Below are 21590 nucleotides of genomic sequence, written 5' to 3'. Positions count from 1 at the left end.
GAAGTAGGCTGGCTGGCTAGCACATCCCAAGGGATCTAAGTCAATGTGATGGAGACAAAGCCCAGGCGTGTGGTAGGAGCGAGATCTGGTTCTGATCCCAGACCAGTGAGTCACCAGCTGCTGACCTTGGCCAGGAACTGAGGTCCCTGAGTTTCTCTAGCCTCAGTTTCCTCGTCTGTGCAGAGACACTCCACCCCACAAAAGTGTAGCTGTCTGAAGGGCACTGAGGGATCAGGGAGAGCAGCTCACGGTCCCTCTTTGGAGACATTGGCAGGGTACAAGTCAACATGGGGTTGGTGTGTGAGCCAGGTGATACCCAGAGCTCCTCTGTTTAGCCTGATCAACAATCCCACCTTTTGTTTTTGGCTTTGCTTTTTTTATGCTTTTTGTGCTGATACAAGGGCTTGAACTCAGAGCCAAGACACTGTCCCTTAGCTTTTTCACTAAGGATGGTGCTCTGCCACTAGAGCCTCAGCTTCACTTCCAGATTTCTTTGGTGGCTACTTAAGAGAGAGATAAGCTTCTGCTGGACTTTCCTTGTCAAGTTGGCTTCTAAGCCATCCTCAAACCTCAACCTCCTGAGTATCTAGGATTGCAGGTGTGAGCAAAAGCCCAAATGGACTGAATTTTTTTTTTGGGTCCGGTAGTGGGCCCTGAACTCTGGGCCTGGGCGCTGTCCCTCAGATCTTCAGCTCAAGGCTAGCGCTTTACCACTTGAGCCACAGCGCCACTTCCAGCTTTTATCTTTTTTGCTTATGTGGTGCTGAGGAATCGAACCCAGGGCTTCAGGCTTGCAAGGCAAACGCTCTACCACTGAGCCACCTTCCCAGTCCTGGACTGAATTTTTAAAGTAGAATGACTGCACAATGGAGACTGAGAGGAATCCTGAATTTTTAACTGCTGCAGAGATCAATGGGATGGCAAGACCACCATGGGAAATGAAACCTGAAACGAAGTGTTCAAGGGGGTGTAAGGGTAGATGATGAAATTTTGGACTTGTTCAGTTCCCAGAGACCACAGAGAGTTGGGAATTAGAGCCTAAAGCTGAAGAATGACATCCAAATGGGCTGTTGGGCCTAAAGAAAAGGGCTGTGGTTTACTTACCTTGCCCCCGCCCCCGCCCCAGGGTTTCCTTTGGAAGTTCCTTAGAAATGCAAATTGACAGTGCCTCCACCCTCCCCCCCCCCCCCCCCCAGCCTGCTGCTTAGCACGTGAGAGCCTTTAGGTTGGGCTCAGCAATCTGATTAGAATGTCCAACTCTTTCCCTCTGAGATTGGTGCATTCTCTACTTCGAAAACAGCTGTAGGGGGGGGGGGCGGGGGAAGCTTTTGAAGTTGGGGGCAGATAAGACTGGTGGAGGGGAGCCTGGGAGGAGTTGGTGAAATACTTCCTCTGTCCCAGATTCACATTTTTCTGTGTATCTCTCAGTGGAGGCACCTGGCTTTACCTTGTTTATATTTATTTTATTATTGGGAGCTTTTTGAATCTTTGTTCTGTTATAGAAACTTCTTTTAAATTTATTTATTTATTTATTTTGTGCCAATACTGGGGCTTGAATGCATGGCCTGGATGTCCCTTAGCTTTTTCATTCAAGGCTTGAGCGCTACCACTTGAACTTGTGATACAACTCTACTTTTGGTAGTTACTTATAGGTAAGAGTCTCACAGATTTTCCTGCCTCAAGCAGGCTTGGAAGTACCATCCTTAGATATTGGCCTCCTGAATAGCTAGGATTATAAGTGTGTGTGACAGGCATCTGGCTTCGTTATTGAAATTTATTTTTTTGCTGGTCTTGGGCTTGAACTCCGGGTCTGGGCTCTGTCCTGAGCCTCTCTGTGCTCAATCTAGGTTAGCACTCTTATCACTTGAGCCACAGCACCACTCTTTTTCTGAGTAGTTTATAGGAGATAAGAGTCTCACAGACTTTCCTGCGTGGGCTGGCTTTGAACCATGATTTTCAGATCTCAGCCCTGAGTAGCTTGGATTACAGGTGTGAGTCACCCGTGCCCAGCTCATTATTGAAATTTTATAATTAAAATAACGTGTTTTAATTGTAGGTTTATGTGTATATTGTGTGTGTGTGTTGTCCTTTGAGGTAATTACAGATTTATCTATAGTTGTAAGGAAAGACTCAGTGAGTTTCCCTCTAGTAACTTCATATGTTATATATATGATGTTGGCGGCTGTGTTGGGACTGGGGCTTGCAGTCAAGGCTTCACATTCTCTTGCTGTGCTTTCTTACTCTGTCACACCTCCAATCCATAAACATGCCCCTCACTCCCCCACTGGTAACTTTTTTTCCACTTGTGGGGCTTGAACTCAGGGCCTGGGTGTTGTCCCTGAGCTCTTTTTGCTCAAGGCTAGGGCTCCACTACTTTGAGCCACACCTCCACTTCTTGTTTTTTGGTTGGTTAATTGGAGATAAGAGTTCCTTGGTCTTTCATGCTTGGACTGATTTTGAACCTTGACCCTGATCCTCATCTAGGATTACAGGCATGAACCACCAGAGTCTGGCTTGGTAACTTCTTAAACAACCAAGAAATTGACATTGATACTATCTACCAACCTTAATCTGGTTTCTTGCTAGTTGTATAATTACCCACTGGTGTGTGTTTGTGTGTGTGTGTGTGTGTGTGTGTGTGTGTGTGTGTTGTGTTTTTACTTGCTTATGTTAATCTACTGGTCCTGGTCCTGTTCTGGTGGCCATGGGGCATTCTGGGAACATTGAGTCCACTTGGTGTGTGTGTGTGTGTGTGTATGTGTGGTGTTTTTACTTGCTTATGTTAATCTACTGGTCCTGTTCTTGTGGCCATGGGGCATTCTGGGAACATTAAGTCCACTTGGTGGTCTTACATCTATCCTGCTGTCAACTCAGCCTCCCGCTGACCTCAGGGGATCCTGGGGTCCATGTCCAGCATATCACTCCCATGGGTTCCCCAGAGATGATGTCAGTTTCCCCTTGTGCAGAGCTTTGGAGGGATTCTTGGATGATAGCAGGGATCTGAGCAGCTGAAACCCTAATACAGATGGCCAGCAAAGTCTGCGCTCAGCCTCCCCCCACCATCGGCATCTGAGGCTGTGCTGTACAAATGCATGTCTCCAACCCCCCCCCCCCACCCTTTTCAGCCAATTGCGTTTCTGCCCCCTCCACTCCTCTGAGAGGTTTCTTCCTCAGTGCCACTCTTTGGCAGCTTTGGGGAGAAGCATAAGAGTGTGTGTGTGTGTGTGTGTGTGTGTGTGTGTGTGTGTGTGTGTGTGTGCGTGTGCGTGCGTGTGAGTGCGCATGTGTGTGTGTGTGTGTGTGTGTGTGCTGTGATAGACTACAGGCGGCCTGTCTGTGGTTTGCTCAGGAAGAGTCCTCGTGTCCTCTTTGGGGCAATAGAAGACAGGCTGAAAGGAAAGTGGAGATGGTGGAGGCAAAAGGTGAAGTGTCTGGGGCTGTTAGCAGGTCAGAAGAGTGCAGGTGTCTCCTCAGCATCTGCCCTGAGTCACAGGTGGATGGAGTCCCTTTAACTGCTGACAGTAGAGTAAAAGGAGGAGGTGAGGGAAGGTGAGTTTGAGAGAGCCAAGATCCTCAAGGGACCAAGAAGGAGGCAGGATCAGGAGTCAGGAGTCAGATCATGGAGCTATAGGAGAGGCTGGAGGACCGATTGCACTGGCCATCCAGGGTGGAAGGAGCAAGGCGAGGAAGGGAGCCTAGCCCTAAGGTAGCAGCTGCTTCCAGGTCAGCCAGCCTCAGCCCTCGGGTCCCCATGGGCTGTTAGAACTCAACAGTCCCATCCCTGAGCCTGGGCAGGGCTGTTGTGCTCCTGCAGCTGTTTCTGGACAGCTGATGGGGGTGCCACAGGGATCCCCTTCTTAGGGTGGCCCAGGATCCCAGAGACTTGGTGGAGCCTCAAGGTCACCAGCAATCCTGGCCAGGTTCTGGGTGTTTCTGTCTCCTTCAGATGTAGATGACAGACTGTGTGCGTGCATGCATGCGTGAGTGTGTTTGTGTGTGTGTGTGTGTGTGTGCATATGCTGTCCTGGGGCTTAGCTCAGGGCCTGGGCACTATTCCTGAGCTTTCCTTGCTCAAGTTTAGCACTTCCAGTTTTCTTGGTGTTAGTTGGAGGTAAGGGTCTCATAACCAGCTGGGCACTGGTAGCTCATACGTATACTCCTAGCTACTCAGGAGGCTAAGATATGAGGATCGAGGTTCAAAGCCAGCCTGGGCAGGAATGTCTGTGAGATTCATCTCCAATTAATCACCAGAAAACTGGAAGTGGCGCTGTGGCTCAAGTGGTAGAGTGCTGGCCTTGAGCTGAAGAGCTCAAAATTAGAGCTAAAAAATAAAAAAAGACTGACACTCATCACTTAAGCCAAAGCTCCACCTCTGGCTTCTTGGTGGTTAATTTGAGGTAAAGGGCTTATGTACTTTTCTGCTGGGGGGGATGGGTTTGGACCTCCTTCCTTAGTTCGCAGCCTCCCGTGTAGCTAGGATCACAGGTGTGAACTACAAGAACCCGGTTTCCTGGCTTGCTTTGCCCATCTATCAGCCTTCTGAGATGGAAACGGTACACATAACAGAAGAAACCGTGGCCCCAAAGTGAAGTCTTCACATGTCGATGCTAGACATACTCCCAATTAGAACCTGAATTTATACTAGCCATCGGTATGTCCCTGTCTTGTGTGGGTACACCTCAAACTTGCCATACCAGTGTAGGGTCTACATGGGTGTCTATGTGCCAGCGATGTTCCCTCCCTGGTCTTGAGCTCTTCTAGACTCCCCTTGAGACCATAGGGACTGCCATGAACTAATCTCATCACTTTATCGACGAGGCACTTACAGAAATTACAAGACAAGGCCTCCAGCCTGCTTTTGCTGGCAGCCAGCCGCCAGGACCATAAAACAAATTGAAAGGGACAAAAATGAGTACAATTAGAATGTATACACACACACACACACACACACACACACTCTCTCTCTCTCTCTCTTCTCTCTCTCTCTCTTTCTCTCTCTCATGCACTCCCAGGCCTACCCCCACACCCGTAGTCAAGAACTGAGCCCCAGACTGCGGTGAGCACTTGGTCCTCACGTCATGGAGGGCAGCAGGGACAAGCTAATATACATGCTTGACCCTCTCATTCTGGGCAACAACCTTTGATCTACCCTCCCTCAAGTGCTGTGCAGCTGGACATGGGGGCATGGGAAAAGATAGCAGAATGCACAAATGTCCCAAACAACTACAGATACTATACCTGCAGGCTCACTGCCTGCTTTGCCTGCAGCAGACCCTCACACCTGCCACCTAGGTTCCACCAAGTCCCACCCACCCACAGCATGGACTCTGTTCTCTTTCTTTCTCTCTTTCTCTTTCGCCTCTTTCTTCTCTATCTTTTGCCTCTCTTTCTTCTCCTTTCTTTCTTTCTTTCTTTTTCTTTCTTTCTTTCTTTCTCTTTCTTTCTTTCTTTCTTTCTTTCTTTCTTTCTTTCTTTCTTTCTTTCTTTCTTTCTTTCTTTCTTTCTTTCTTTCTTTCTTTCTTTCTCCCTCCCTCCCTCTCTCTCTCCCTCTCTCTCTCTTTCTTTCTTTCTTTCTTTTTTTCTTTCTTTCTCCTGGGGCTTGAACTCAGGGCCTAGGTTAGTTCCTACAACTTGAGCCATGGCACCATCTCTAGCCTTTTCTGTTTATGAGGTAGAGGAACTGAACCTAGGGCTTCATGAATACTAGACAACCACTCTATCACTAAGCCACATTCCCAGCTCAAATGCTACAATTTCTATAGACTCATTCTTCTCAAGTACTGGGATTCTAGGTATTTGCCACCATACCTTGGCTCACATTTGTAAGATGGCGGAAAAAGTTGACTCATTTCTAAGGTGGTCAGGGACAGTGCCCAGGCCCAGAGTTCAAGCCCCATGACTGACAGGGGGCAGGGAAAAAAGGAGCTAGCCTGGGTAAAGGACCCAGACAGAACACTGGCAGAAGGGAGGGGAGGGGCTAGTCAGTAGAGAGGGAACACCTCTCCAGTGGGACCTGGAGAAGCAGCTGGGTCAGGCTGGTATGGGGTGGGGGAGGCATAGGGAGTATGGTAGGCTTGTCCTTAGCTTCAAAAACTCTGGAAGACCAAAGAGCCTGGAGACCACAAGAAACTGGAACTGATAAGTTTGTGGGGTTCCAGGAAGTGACAGTTTTGCAGAGTGATTAGGGAGGAACTCCATAGGAAGGCTGGAGATGGAGAGAGGGTTGGGGTGTCTACAGAGCCCTGATGGCACAAGGGTAAGTCAGAAGTATTTCATATCTATTTCCACTTTCTCTTTTTAATTTTACTATGCTCATGTGACTACTAAAATTATTTTCTAATCCAGGTGCCAGTCATTCAGGCTTGTTATCCTAGCTACTTGAAAGGTTAAAATCAGGAGAATCGTAGTTTGTGGTCCTTGTGGACAGAAATTTTTACAAGATCCTTTCTCAATCCAATAGTGGACACAATGGCACATGCCTGTCATCCTAAGCTATCTGTGAGGCTGAGGAGAAGATCCTGGTTCTAGGGTATCCCAGACAGAGAAGTCTGAGAGATTCCATCTCAACAGAGAGAAGCTGGGCTTGGTGGTGCTTGCCTGTCATCTACCAATGATAAGCCTACAAATAGGTGCTCTGTGTTCCAGGCACATGCCTGGAGAGCAGATCCTACCTCACAAAATAACTAGCGCAAAGCAGGGCTAGAGACATGACTCAGCAGTAGAAGCATTCACCTATCAAGTGAGGACTTAAGCATGAGGTACTCCAGTACCTAGGGGAAAAAAAAAGAAGAAGAAAGTTAAGGTTAGGATGGTAGAAGTGGGTGGGAGGAACACAGAATCGTCATCCCTTCCCATCCTCCAACAGAGAGGGTGACCTCTAGCCCCTCCTGAGGAGACAGGACAAGGAGGAAGGGGAGCCCCAAGATGCTCTAAGGCCCTTGGGTTCCCCTCCAGAATGAGTTAGGCCTGTTGTAATTGGGGCCCAGCGATGTGACTCCTTCAGACACTTTGTCACCGCTGACATGCATCCTGCTTATTTCTAGAAAGTCTGATAGATGGCTGCAGCACACCATCTCAGCTGCTGAGTCAGCAACAGGGCTCCGTCTTTGAGGGCCACGCTGCTGATGGCTCCGAGCTCCTCCTGCGTCCCAAGTCTTGGGACAGTGATATGTCCACTCCCAGTGTGGTGAAGATAGAGGGAGCTGACGTAGTTCATGCAGAAAAGCAGTACACAGCAACTCCTCGCTATTTTGTGTGTGTGCCTGTGAGTGTGTGTGCATGTGTGGCAGTATGGGGGCTTGAACTCAGGGCCCCTTGTACTCTCTTTTAGTTTAGTTTTTGTTTTTGTTGTTGTTGTTTGGCTCAAGGTTTGCCACCTTCCACTTCTGGGTTTTGGGTGATTAATCAGAGATAAGAGTTTCACAGACTTTTCTACTCAGCCTGGTTTTGAAGTAAGAACTCCAGATTTTAGCCTCCTGAGGTGTAGTGGGAGCCACCAATGCCTGGCTATTATTCCTGGCTACTATTAATGTCATGCGGATGGATTACAAGGGCAGGCAGTTTCTCGGTGTCCTTCTGAGGTGAGTATCTCTGTAGGGCTACAATGAGAGACCTGGCACCCCATTGCCTTGGCTTCCAGCTCTAGGAGTGTAATCGGCACGGATGAAGCCACTGTGAGGGGACTGTGAATGTTCCCAGGAGCAGGCCCTGAAAAGAGCAGTGAATGAAGGTCAGTCTAAGCCTCCTGAGACCTGGCTTGTCACACTGCCCAGGAGCACTCTGTGAAGCTGGGGTTTCTCATCTGGTGTGTGTGTGTGTGTGTGTGTGTGTGTGTGTGTGTGTGTGTGTGTGTGTGTGTGTGTGTGTGTGTGTGTGTGTGTGTGTGTGTGTGTGTGTGTGTGTGTGTGTGTGTGTGTGTGTGTGTGTGTGTGTGTATCTATCTTCCATGGCACTCTGTGAAGCTGGGGTTTCTCATCTGTGTGTGTGTGTGTGTATCTATCTTCCATGGCATTGCCAGGAGGCCATCATCTATTTGTACTCCCTCCCTTTCTTCTGGGGACTGGGCCTTCCAGGTACTGTTAGAGTTTGGTGAGTAGTACACACGACCTTCAGGGACTCCCAGCTTCCTGGGAAGCTGGGGCTGGCCACATTATAACCCATTTTAGTGACTGGAAAATTTATCACAAATCCCCTTGGCAGAGGGGAGGACCAATTGTACTTGTCAGAAGACTACCTCACAGGGCTGGGAAGGTGGCTCAGTGGTAGAGCGCTTGCCTTGCATGCCAGAGGCCCTGGGTTCAATTCCTCAGCACCACATAAGCAAAAAGAAAAAAGCTGGAAGTGGCGCTGTGGCTCAAGTGGTAGAGCGCTAGCCTTGAGCTGAAGAGCTGAGGGACAGCGCCCAGGCCCAGAGTTCAGGCCCCACAACCAGACCCAAAAACAAAAAAACAAAAAACCCAAGACTACCTCACATTGACTAACTCTTGACAGTCACTCTTGCACTGGGGATTGAACTCAGTGCCCCCTGCTTGCCCGCCATGCATTCTACCACTTGAATCACATATCCAGTTATTTTTGGTCCTGGGACTTGAACTCTAGGCCTGGGCACTGGCCCTGAGCCCTTCAACTCAAGGTGAGCACTCTATCACTTGAGCCACCATACTGCTTCCGGTTTCATGGTGGTTAATTGAAGATAAGAGTCTCACAGATTTTCTTGCCTGGCTAGCTTGAATTGTGATCCTCAGATCTCAGCCCCCTGAGTAGCTAGGATTACAGGAATAAGCTACCAGCACCTGGATCCCACAGCCTTTTATACTTGTAGACAAATACTCTACCTATTGGGCCCTGTCCTCAGTCCATACTTTACTTTGTGTGTGTGTACAGGTGTGCATACACATACACTGGGGCTTGAACTCAGGGTCTTGCACTCTTAGCTTTTTCACTGAAGTCTGGTATTTTATTACTTAGCCATACCTTCACTTTTGGCTTTTTTCTGGTTAATTGAAGATGAGTTTTTTGGATGTGTGTGCCCTGGTTTGTTTTGAACTACAGTCCTCAGATCTCAGTCTCCTGGGTAGCTAGGATTACTGATATGAGCCATCTGTACCCAGCACATTTTACAGTTGTTGTTTTTATAAACTTTTTTTTTTTGCCAGTCCTGAGGCTTGAACTCAGGGCCTGGGTACTATCCCTGAGCTTCTTTTTGCCCAAGGCTAATACTCTGCCACTTCCACAGTGCCACTTCTGGCTTTTCTATTTATATGGTATTAAAAATGGAACGCAGGGCTTCATACATGCTAGGCAAGCACTCTACCACTAAGCCATATTCCCAGCCCTACAATTTTTTTTTTTTTTTTTTGGTCAGTGGTGGGGCCTGAACTCTGAGCCTGGGCACTGTCTCTAAGCTCTTCAGCTCAAGGCTAGCTCTCTACCACTTGAACCACAGCACCACTTCCAGTTTTCTGAGTGGTTTATTGGAGATAAGAGTCTCACACACTTTCTGCCCGGGCTGGTTTTGAACTGGTATCCTCATATCTCAGCCTCCCCAGTATCTAGGATTACAGGTGTGAGCCACCAGCGCCCAGCTCCTACAGTTTCTTTTAAAGCAACTGTCCAGGCAATGTCTTGTTTAAATCTTTGGTTAGGAAGGAGCATTTGTTGTACAGATGAGCAAACTAAGACTAGGTGAGAGAAAGGTAATGTCTTTCAGGTCAGTAAAGCTTGGTGGCATGGGGCCCTTCCAGTGGGAGACAAAATCCAGACCCTGACCACAGTGAGCTGAATAGCCATGAGGCTTTTCCCAGCAACAGGAAGTCCCAGGCTGGAGGCTGGAGGGGCAGGAGGTCTGGTGGTTTGCATAGGGCTGTGGTCTCCATGGGATAAAAATACCAGCACAGTGAGTTTGCCACCCATCCTGGTGGCAGCTATAGAGCTAGAGAGTGCTTTTCCAAATGTCTATGAGACCACCAACCTTCAGCCTGGAGTCCCTGCAGGGAAGAGTCTGAAACATTCAGCCACACCCCTGCTTTGAGAAGCTCTTCCCTATGGAACCCTAGGTGGGGTGAGTTGTAGCTAAGGCCAGTTAACCTCCTGGCCAGCAGGCCTCCAGTGGGTCAGAGGTCCTGGATAGCAGGTACCTGGCAACCCTCCCTCTCTGTGTTACAGGAAACATCGAGTACAGCTGCCCGGCCACCAACGAGTGCGAGATCACCAAACGGAGGCGCAAGTCCTGCCAGGCCTGCCGCTTCATGAAGTGTCTGAAAGTGGGGATGCTGAAGGAGGGTAAGAGGTGCCCCCACACTACCTGCTGTCAAGTTGGGGTGCAGCTTAGCACTTCTCACTGGGGAGTTTCAGGCCCCTGCACCTTGCCTGGGGCAGCTCAGGTCACCTGCATCTTTCAGGGTCATCCTGGCTACCTATGGCCATCTTCCCATCGCCTAGGCACCTGTCATCTCCTGGGAGACACCTGGACAGCACTTGGCTTGTCTCTCACTCTTAGAGCCTTCTTGGAATAGGCCTCTCCCCACCCTAGGGCTTAGGTTTTAATTCTCAGTGCTCCTTCGTTAAAGATTTGGGGGTGGAAGGACAGAGGTGTTAAGGCCGCGAGTGATGACTAAATACCACAGCTTTTGCCCACAAAGGCCTTTCTCACCTACAGAGGAGCCTTGTTTTCTGGGTCAGTGGGATCGGGGGTGGGGAAGACCGGACACGGCTCTCTCTTGGTAAATGTTTCTCTTATCACTCTTCCTGCCATCTTATCCTTCTCTTCCTCTTCTTCTCCCTGTTTCTCCTCGTAGATTTGCACCATCTGGTATGGCAGCCACAGCCACAGGTGGTGACTAAGTGTTAGACCTAACCAGGGTGTGTGCTAAGTGAAATATATACACTGGTGGTGTGGCTCACGCCTGTAATCTAAGCTACCTGGGAGATAGAGATCAGGAGAAATGTCACTTGAGACCAGACTAGGCACAAAGTTTGGGAGATGCTATTTCAACCAATAAAAGCTGAGTGTGGTAGCTTGATGGTACATGCCTGTTAACCCAGCTACACAGGAAGTATAAGTAGGAGTGTTGTAGTTCATACCTGCCTGAACGTAAACATAAGACCCTATTCAAAAAATAACTATAGGCCAGGAGGTGGTGGCTCACGCCTGTAATCCTAGCTTCTCAAGAGGCTGAGATCTGAGGATCGCAGTTCAAAGCCAAACTGGGTAGCAAGTGTGTGAGACTCTTCCAATAAACTATTCAGAAAAAGCCAGAAGTGGTGTTGTGGCTCAAGTAAGGGTGCTAGCCTTGAACAAAAGAAGCTCAGGGACAGTGCCTACGCCCTGAGTTCAAGGCCCGAGATTGGCAAAAAACCAACAAACAAAAAATAACTGCCCTGCCTAGTAGGCACAAAACCCTGAGTTCAATCCCTAGTACTGGCAAAAACAGTGACTTAAAAGGATTAAAAACAAAACAGGGTAAATTGTGGCAATTATCATCGGAAAGATAGATTTCACACAACTGGAAGCATGGCTCAAGTGATAGAATATGGGTCTTGAACAAAGACGCCAAGTGAGGGTAGAGAGGCCCTGAGTTCAAGCTCCAGTACCAGGACACACAGAAAGATTGCCTGCAGATACAATAGTATTCTGGATCCACTGGGTGCAATGAACCCTCTCAATGCCTTTTTATCTTCTTTTATGTGGCTTCTAGCAAACTTGACATGATTTGTGGCTCACGATGTAGGCAAGTCTCCCTCATTGTCCTTATTCATCTGCTTAGTTTGACAAACCCCATTTAGTGCCATTGTGTGTGTGTGTGTGTGTGTGTGTGTGTGTGTGTGTGTGTGTGTGTGTGTGTGTGTGTGTGTGTGTGTGTGTGTGTGTGTGTGTATTTCCTGCAGCTTTCACAGGGAGTCACTGGAACTTCTTCTTATTTATTTATTTATTTATTGGGGGGGTCCGATCTTGGGGCCTGGACTCTGGGCCTGGGCGCTGTCCCTCAGCTCTTCAGCTCAAGGCTAGCGCTCTGCCACTTGAGCCACAGCGCCACTTACGGCTTTTTTTTTCTTTTTGCTTATGTGGTGCTGAGGAATCGTACCCAGGGCTTCATGCATGCAAGGCAATCGCTCTACCACTGAGCCGACTTTCCAGCCCTCACTGGAACTTCTTAGAGATCAGCTTCTGGGTAGTTGGCTCCTTCTAGAATGGGAAGAGGCAGGAAAGAGGTTTGTGGAGATGGCTGGGAGGGGCTGTGTTGAGGGCAGCCTTCTGGGAGGAACAGGGAAGACATTGATCTCAAAAGTTTAGCTCCCACCTTCACCCGGCCCCACTCCCCCTCCTCTGGAATCTTCTAGCACCCTCTGGAGAAGGGGATCCAGATGAGCTTCTCCTGTGAGATAGATCAGATGGATGTTGAGGAAACAGACCACTTCCATGTCTGTGCCAGATCCCACTTTTCACCTGAGTGGTGCAGGTACACCAGCACCTGTACCAATAAAACAGGTGCTTGAAAACAGGTCCTCCGTTCTCCTGGGCTCTACATGGCATATACCCTTTACAGTATGTTCATCGTTTAGTCACCTCTGTGATGGAGAGGGCCCCTCCTCTCCCACACATGTGCTGTCTGCACACAGCCTTCTTTCTAGGTTTAAAACCTTGGCTGTTCCAGACCTGATGACATTTCAATCGTGGGTTCATTTGTTGTTGTTTTTTTTCTTTTTGCCAGTCATGGTGCCTGAACTCTGGGCCTGGGCGCTGTCCCTCAGCTCTTCAGCTCAAGGCTAGTGCTCTACCACTTCAGCCACAGCACCACTTCCAGCTTTTTCTGCTTATGTGGTGCTGAGGAATCGAACCCAGGGCCTCATGCATGCAAGGCAAGCACTCTACCACTGAGCCACCTTCCCAGCCCCCTCGTGGGTTCATTTGGATCACACGGTTTTGTTCTTGCTGCATATAGGATGTGACCAAACTAGTGGCTGAGCCCTTTGTCCCCAGCTTCTTCACTAGGCTGCCTGCTCCTTCAGCATCTTCTGGTGTTCCTGGGTGAGGAAGCAGGTGTGGAAGGGCCTCAGCTCTGGTCTCCTATGGAAAGCTGGAGGCTTGAGGGCTTCCAGGTTTGGGAGTCTTCACTTGGAGAGGTGGAGCCACCCCTGTGCTATACGCAGGGGCTAAGGACAGGCTGTGGCCAGCTGCCCAGTGCCTTTCCTTGCTACATGTGCAGCTTCTCTGCTTGGGCGGCTGAGGGGCTCAGAGAAGGAGGCCTCCTTGAGGACCGGGGAAAGTTAAGGTGAGATGACTCTCCCAGCCTTAGTCACCTGCTGGGTTGAGGGGAGCTGCACCCAGAGCTTCTGCTCTGTGCTGTGTGTCCAGACAAAGGTCAGGGATAGAGGTGGGAAGGGTGGACGACCACTGAAAACCCTTGGAGTGTCATTGCGGTGCACAGAGGTCTCTTTGGGGTTTCCCCAGTGTTGGAAAGTAGGAGGCACTTTCTAGTGGCTCCTCCCCCCTCTCCCCAAAAAAGGTGATCTGCTGCTGGCTGGAATGCACGGGCAGTGGTGATACCAGGGTCGGTGCTGTGCATGCTCACCATGGTGGGATGATGAGCTGACAGGGTGGGGGGGACCTGCAAGGGAGCCCACGGCGGCCCTATCACATCATCAATACCCCCGAGGTTGATGGACGCACAGGGTTGAAATCAGCGTCCTGGGCAGATGTGCTATGCTTGAGTCCTGCCAGGAAATGCTGCCTGGGAAGTCCCCAGAACAATCTCTCTCCCTCCCCTCCAACGCTGGCATGTCTAACTCCAAAATGGGAAAGATGACACATGGCTTCCTGAGGATGGGGGAGGCGCGTGCCTGGCTCCATTTGTGTCCCCACGGAGCCTTGGTGAGGTCCTGGAATCTGGGGCTCTGCAGGGACCAGCCCCCTCAGGAGAAGCAAGAGAAGCAGACTTCACTCAGTAGCCTGGGTTCTTGCCAGGCAGAGGCTCTTGGCAACTACTCTAGCTCTAGCTTTTGTTTGGGTGTCCCTACTGGCCTAGCTCCCCATACCAACCTGGGCTCCTCCCTCTGCCTTCCCAAAGTTGTGTGTGTGTGTGTGATTAGAGTTAAGAATCTCAGAGACTTTTCTGCCCAGGCTGGCTTTGAACTGAAATCCTCAGATCTCAGCTTCCGAGTAACTAGGATTACAGGTGTGAGCCACTGGTGCCCCGGTTTCTTTCCAATGTTACTCTTAAGACATGAACCTATTATCCTGCCCGTGTAATTGTAACCCCTCTGTACAGTATGTTCTCAAATAAAATAAAATAAAATTAAAAAAAAAAAAAAAAGACATGAACCTCGCCCTTTCTGCAGCTGTGTTATGAGTTAGGGTTCCACATTGGGCCCTGGGCTGGGGGCCTGAGTTTCAGAGTATGATGCTGTCTGCTCTCTTCTTCCCCCATCACCTGTGAGTCTAAACCTCTAATACCCAGCAGCTCGAGATCTTTGATGACTTTTCCTTTCTGACTGCTCAGTGGTTTGGAGGCCCCAACAATGACTGGGAAAGAAGTTGGACATAAGAATGGCTTCCTTCCTCTCAGGGCATCAGATATCTCAATTTGGGACTAAGTGTTTGCCCTTCGTGGCTCTCCCCTGCACTGCCTGGAACTTCAGGCAGCTTGTGCAATGGAGTTGATGTCCATGGTCTGCTTTTCTTTTTTCGTTTTTGTTTTGTACTGGCACTGAGGCTTGAACTCAGTGCCTTATGGTCTCCCTTGGCCTTGGAGCCTTCATCTTTACTTATGGCTTTTTTGTTAATTAGAGATATGAGTGTCACCCGCTTTTTTGTCCAGGCTGGCTTTGAACTGTGATCTTCAGATCTCAGTCTCTAAGTAGATTTACAGGTGTGAGCTGCTAGCGCCTGGGTCTGTGTGCTACATTTCATAGGGGGCGCTCCAAGTGTTGAGTATAGCTCTGAGATCCCAGCAACTTCTTAGTCAGTCTGTCCCTTAGTCAGTCTGTCCCTGTACACTCCTCCTTCTCTTCTCCCTCCTACCAGCCATCAACCTCCCCACACAGCCCCTGCCCACTGCTCTCACTCCCCAAGTGTTTTCTAAAAGATATTTGATTTCAGTGAGAGCTGGGCCTCTGTCCACACAATATGCTCTCCCCCTCTCTTTTTGTGCTTGTTGGGAAGGTGGAGGGCTCCTCGGGGGATTCTGGATAATTGGGTTAGTGGCCAGCTCGTGTCAGGAAATTAAAAGGAGGCCCTGATCATGTTCCTGCTGCATGGGCTTTAATGGTTTTGTATTTATAGAGAAATCTGCCCCCAGCCCAGGCCAGAAATACCATTTATCTAGCCCTGTGCATGAAGAAAGAGAATGAGAGATGAGTTGTCTTTAGAAATTCTTTTTCTTTTCTGAAATACATTCCTGTTTTGAAACACACCAGCTTGGCAGCACTTCAGAAAATAGCATTGATCTACAGCCTGAGAACTCTTAACATAGGTTTGGAGCCTCCTGTACTTTCCATCTTCCATTCATGCCTAACTGTGCTCCCTTCCGTCACTCATGGGACCACTTTGGAGATCTTGCCGTGTGCTCTGCAGCCTCCTGTGCCATGACTTCTGGATGGACACGTGTGGATGGACACAGATGATCCGCCCTGTGTCAACCTTCTTACTGTTCACTCTCAGGGCATGTGGCACATTGGATAATAGATCATTGAGATAATGATATAAAGCCCCGGCTTCACCAGCTTTTTGGGCAAGTTGCTTAAGCTTGGAAAGCCTCTCCTTCCTCCTGTGAAATGAGAGCCACAGTAGTGGTTATTTTCATCTCACTCCTCATCTTCGTGGATGTTGCTAGCATTCAACCATAGGCTCTCATGTTGATCACTGATTTGAGATAGGTATTCTTCATCATGCTAGACCCTTGATTTTTTGTTTTACCATATTTTGAATTGAAAAATCATTGTGTGTAGTTATGGGGGTATAATGTGATGTTTTGATCTACGGGTTGTTAAATACTCATTCAAACCAATGGATGCATCCATTCCTTCACTGGTTTATTTGTTTGTTGTTTTTTAATGTGGTAAGAACATAGAATTCTGAGGACTTTAAAATACACAATACATGATCATTACTGTTAGGTACTGTGATCACTAGGGAGTATCATGAATCACTAAAACACAATACTCCAGCCAGACTTTGTATTCCTTTCCCATCTTTGCTGCAATTGATTTTCTTCTTTAACCCAGGAAGCAGTTTTGGATACCCCATAGCCTCTTTCTACACTGCATAGGCTCTTACTTCTTCGTTCTTTCCTTCTTTCCCTTCCTTGCCCCCTTTTCTTTGTGTGTGTGTGTGTGTGTGTGTGTGTGTGTGTGAATGTGAATGCACACATGTACCAGTATTGGGACTTGAACTCAGGACTTCTCCCCCTTGTTGGCTTTTTCACTCACAACTGGTGGTCTACCACTTGAGCCATGCCTCTATTCCAGCCTTTTGCTAGTTAATTGGAAATAAGAGTCTCAGACTTTTCTCTCAGATCTGGCTTTGAACTGTGATCTCCAGACCTCATCCTCTTGACTAACTAGGATTATAGGCATGGACAACTCTTTTATTTTTGGCATAGTGTAGTTTGAGTTCAGGACCTCCTGCTTGCTACATAGGCACTTTCCCACTTACGCCACACATCTAGCCTTCCTTCTCTCCTTCCTCCGTCCTTCTCTCCTCTTTTCCTTTCTTCTTTTATTTTTGTTTATTTATTTATTTATTTTTGGGTCTGGTCATGGGGCCTGAACTCTGGGCCTGGGCACTGTCCCTCAGCTCTTCAGCTCAAGGCTAGCGCTCTACCACTTGAGCCACAGCGCCACTTCTGGCTTTTTATGCTTATGTGGTGCTGAGGAATCGAACCCAGGGCCTCATGCATGCAAGGCAAGCGCTCTACCACTGAGCCAACTTCCTAGCCCCTCTTATTTATTGTGAAGTAATTTATTCGTTTTCCTTCTCTCTCTCTCTTTCTCTCTTTCTTTCTTTCTCTCTCTCTCTCTTTCTTTCTTTCTTTCTGGGGTCCGGTCGTGGGGCCTGAACTCTGGGCCTACGCGCTGTCCCTCAGCTCTTCAGCTCAAGGCTAGCGCTCTACCACTTGAGCCACAACGCCACTTCCGGCTTTTTTCTTTTTGCTTATGTAGTGCTGAGGAATTGAACCCAGGGCCTCATGCATGCAAGGCAAGTGCTCTACCACTGAGCCACCTTCCCAGCCCACCCGCCCTCCCTCTTTCTTTCTTTCTTTCTTTCTTTCTTTCTTTCTTTCTTTCTTTCTTTCTTTCTTTCTTTCTTTCTTTCTTTCTTTCTTTCTTTCTTTCTTTCTTTCCTTCCTTCCTTCTTCCTTTCTGTCATCAGGCTTGAACTCAGGGCCTTTGTGCTATTCCTAAGCAATTTTGCTCAAGGCTAGTACTCTATCACTTTGAGCCATAGTTCTACTTCTGGTTTTCTGATGGTTAATTGGAGATAAGAGTCTGATGGAGAAGTCTTGCCCCAGCTAGCTTTGAACTGTGATCCTCAGAATTCAGCCTCCTGAATAGCTAGGATTACAGCATGAGCCACCAGTGCCCAGCCCTTTTCTTTTTTTTGTGCCAGTCCTGATGCTTGAACTCAGGGTCTGGGTATTGTGCCTTAGATTTTTTTGCTCAAAACTAATACTCTTGGGCTGCATCTTCACTTCTGGCTTTTTGCTAGATAATTGGAGATAAGAATTTCATGAACTACGGGGCTGGGAAGGTGGCTCAGTGGTAGAGTGCTTGCCTTGCATGCATGAGGCCCTGGGTTCGATTCCTCAGCACCACATAAGCAAAAAGCCAGAGGTGGTGCTGTGGCTCAAGTGGTAGAGCGCTAGCCTTGAGCTGAAGAGCTGAGGGACAGCACCCAGGCCCAGAGTTCAGGCCCCACGACTGGACCCCCCCCCCCCCAAAAAAAAGAATTTCACGAACTATTCTGACCAGGCCGGATTTGAACCACAATCCCTAGATCTTAGCCTCCTGAATAACTAGGATTGTAGGTATGAGTCACTGATGCCCAACATAAACCATGATTAATTTGCATTGTCTATCTCAGACTAGCGAATGGAAGGTGACAAGTATCTGCCTGGCTTGATCTGACCCCTCTGAGTTTAGATGATTTTCGCGGGGCCATGCAGCTGGCCAGTGACAAGCTGGGTGAGGTCTAGTCTTCTGGGTCATTACAAGCCTTGCTCAGCTGCCAACCCCATATCCCCTCAAAGGCCAGTGAAAGGAAGGGAAAGCTGTAGAGAGGCTGGCTGAAATGACTTCCCTGGGGATGTAAGCTCCAGACATCTTTTGGTCTGTGGCGCCTAGGGCAAGAAGAGTCCAGAGGAGTGAGTGGGAGCATGCTAGAATGCTGGGACTCCATCTTACCCCATAGGGTGGGTAAGATTCTCCATCGGAAAACAGAATGCTAGGGCTCCATCTTACCCACTAGGCTGCCCAGAGTTCACAGAATATTTACTGGTGCCCCCAGAATATTAGGTGTTTGCATAACTGCCAGGCTCTCTCTTGGATTTTAGAGAGACAGCTGTGAGATATGTCACCAAGTCCAGCCCCAAGTCCTCTGGGTAGAACAGTAGTCAGATAAAAGAATCATTTGAGTCCCAGACTTGGTCCACAATCAGAACCACTAGAGGAACTCTGGAAGGTAGCCATTCTTGAACTTACCCCAGTCAGCACTTTCCAGATGACTCTGATGATTAGTCAGGACTGGTGGCAGGGAGTTTGGGATGCACCACATGGGCATTTGTAAGTCAAGGTTCCCATCCCCCAACTCTGACATTTCCTGGCACCGTGACTGCGCAGGTCACTTATTTTTCTAACCCTCCAGTTTTCCCTTGGGGCTGATAACAGTCCACTCTCCATCGAACTAGCTTTGCACACAGACGTGGATCTGCTGTGTCCTTAGTAAACCAAAGATGTTGAGTTGTGTAGTGATGAGGATGAGTTCTGGATAGAGAAAGAGAAAAGTCTTGACCATGAACACCCTGCAAGGCCAGTAGGTCCTGCCTGCCCTTCCCTGGCATTGAGCAGTAGTAGCTCAGGAAGAACTCTGGTTTTGAGGTCTTTCCTTCTGTCTAAACCTACAGGCAGCTGTGTGGGAGGGGCCGGGCTGGGTCAGATGCAGGGACATACTCTGCAGAATTTTTTTTTCTGGTTATATTTAGTGCCTGGAAGAAACTTAAACTGACCTCAGAGGCAGATGCCCTGCACATGTGACTATTTTTACTTCTGAAAGACTAGGATCTCCTCCAGCTTAGGGAGGAAAAATGAAGAGAAAGAAGGAGGGGTCATTAGTAGGAATGATTTTACTTCTATTATGAAAAAAGTCAGAAGCCTGGTACTATCAATTCAGCAAGTTCTCTGATGAGAAACAAGAAGGTACTATTGAGTGTCTGCTATCTACTCTGCTACATGGTTCACACATTTTGTGTTTAATTCTGTTAATCTAAGAAAGGTGGTTTTGTGTGTGTGTGTGTGTGTGTGTGTGTGTGTGTGTGTATGTGCACACGTGTGCAAGTCCTAGGGCTTGAACCCAGGACCTCCTTACTGTTCCTTAGCTAGCACTCTACCATGTGAGCCACAGCTTCACTTTGTCTTTTCTTTTTTCCAGTTGGTTGTGGGGCCTGAACTCTGGGCCTGAGTGCTGTCACTGAGCTCAACGCTGGTGCTCTACCACTTAAGCCACAGTGCCACTTCTGGCTGTTTTTGCATATGTGGTGCTGAGGAATCAAACGCAGGGCCTCTTGCATGCAAGGCAAGCGCTCTATCACTGAGCCACCTTAGCAGCCCACTTCCATCTTTTTTGTGGTTAATTGGAGATAAGAGTCTCAGAGACTTTCCTATATAGGCTGGTTTCAAATCAAAATCCTCAGATCTCAGCCCCTTCTAAGTACTAGGATTACAAGTATGAACCACCAGCATCTTGCCAAAAGGTGAATTATAAAAAACTCTTTAAACTTGTTTATTGAGATATAGCCTACCTTTTTAAAGTGTGTAATTTCAGGCTGGGAAGGTGGCTTAGTGGTAGAGTGCTTGTCTAGCATGCATGAAGCCCTGGGTTCAATTCTTCAGTACCACAAACACAGAAAAAGCTGGAAATGGTGCTGTGGCTCAAGTGGTAGAGTGCTAACCTTGAGCAAAAGAAGCTCAGGGACAGTGCCCAGGCCTTGAGATCAAGCCCCAGGACTGGCAGACAAACAAGCAAACAATAAAGTGTATAATTTCACAGTCTGGCATTTACATTACTATTTTCTGTAAACTGTAGTAAAATACCCTATAAAATTTACCATTTAAAAAAGTTTTTTTTTTCTCCAAATTATGCTGATCCTGGGTTTCAAGTTAGAGCCTGGGAGTTGTTCCTGAGCTTTTGTGCTCAAAGCTAGTGCTCTATCATTTGAGTCACAGCTCTATTTCTGGCTTTTATGGAAGAGTCTCATGAGCTTTCCTGCCTGGGCTAGCTTTGAACTGCAATCCTCAGATCTCAGCCTCCTGAGTAGCTAGAATTACAGGTGTGGGCCACTGGTACCAGGCTAAAAAAAAAATCTGAAGAACAAAAACAAAGCTTTTTTTTTTTGGTCTGTCATAAGGCTAGAATTCAAGGCCTTGGACACTGTCACTGAGCTCTTTTGCTCAAGGTTAGTGCTCTACCACTTTGAGAAATAGCTCTACTTCCAGTTTTTAGATGGTTAATTGGGGATAAGAGTCTCATGGACTTTCCTGCCTGGTCTGGCTTTGAACCTTGATTCTCAGATCTCAGCCTCCTCCTGAGTATCTAGGATTATAGGCATGAGCCACTAGCATCCAGCTAAAAATGAAACATTTTAAACTCAGGATTATTTCTGTAATCCATGCAGTCAGGAGGCTTAGGAAGGAGGATCAAGTTTAAGACCAGCCAGAGTTATATAATAAGAACTTGTTGTCTCATTTAAGTATTCAGTTCAGTGTCAATAAATGTGTATTCTAAAAGGTTTTCACCAGCCCAAATGGTAATGCTGCCCATCAAAAACTAACTCCTCATCGCCGCCCTTTGCTCTTCCTATCTCCAGGCTGCCAGCAAGCTCCATTCAGTCTGTCTCAGAATTTGGCTGTCCCAGATGCCTCAGATAAAGGGAATTATACAATACTTGGCCTTTTCTGTTTTCTTCTTTCTTTCTTTCTTTCTTTCTTTCTTTCTTTCTTTCTTTCTTTCTTTCTTTCTTTCTTTCTTTCTTTCTCTCTCTCTCTCTCTCTCTTTCTTTCTTTCTTGTTTCTTTGTTTCCTCCTCCTCCTCCTCCTCCTCCTCCTCTTCTTCCTCCTCCTCCTCCTCCTCCTCCGCCTTCTCCTCCTCCTCTTCTTCTTTTTTTGGCCAATCATGGGCACTGTCCCTGAGCTTCTTTTGCTCAAGGTTAGCACTCCACCACTTGAGCCACATCACCAGTCTGGCCTTTTCTGTTTCTGTGGGACTGAGGAATTGAACCTAGGGTTTCATGCATGCTAGACAAGCATTCTACTAGTAAGCCACATTCCCAGCTCTCCCCCCGCCCCCTCTGCTTTTTTTCATTTGGTTGCTGATCCTCTGG

The 21590-nt window shown here is 48.0% G+C and overlaps 1 protein-coding gene across 4 annotated transcripts in view; it reads left to right on the top strand.

The window, feature by feature from the left end:
* Esrrb (estrogen related receptor beta) overlaps positions 1-21590 on the top strand; it is a 171377-nt gene that overhangs the window by 122118 nt on the left and 27669 nt on the right. For all 4 annotated transcript variants that reach the window (XM_042692831.1, XM_042692827.1, XM_042692830.1 and 1 more), the window contains one exon: positions 10165-10281. In XM_042692831.1, the coding sequence (XP_042548765.1) occupies positions 10165-10281 (117 nt within the window). The remainder of the gene's footprint in view (positions 1-10164; positions 10282-21590) is intronic.

This window comes from Dipodomys spectabilis, unplaced genomic scaffold, assembly GCF_019054845.1.
Source record: "Dipodomys spectabilis isolate Male_0828 unplaced genomic scaffold, ASM1905484v1 ptg000157l, whole genome shotgun sequence".
In the NCBI taxonomy this organism is placed as follows: domain Eukaryota; kingdom Metazoa; phylum Chordata; class Mammalia; order Rodentia; family Heteromyidae; genus Dipodomys; species Dipodomys spectabilis.
This window is presented reverse-complemented; position numbering and strand designations above follow the sequence as displayed.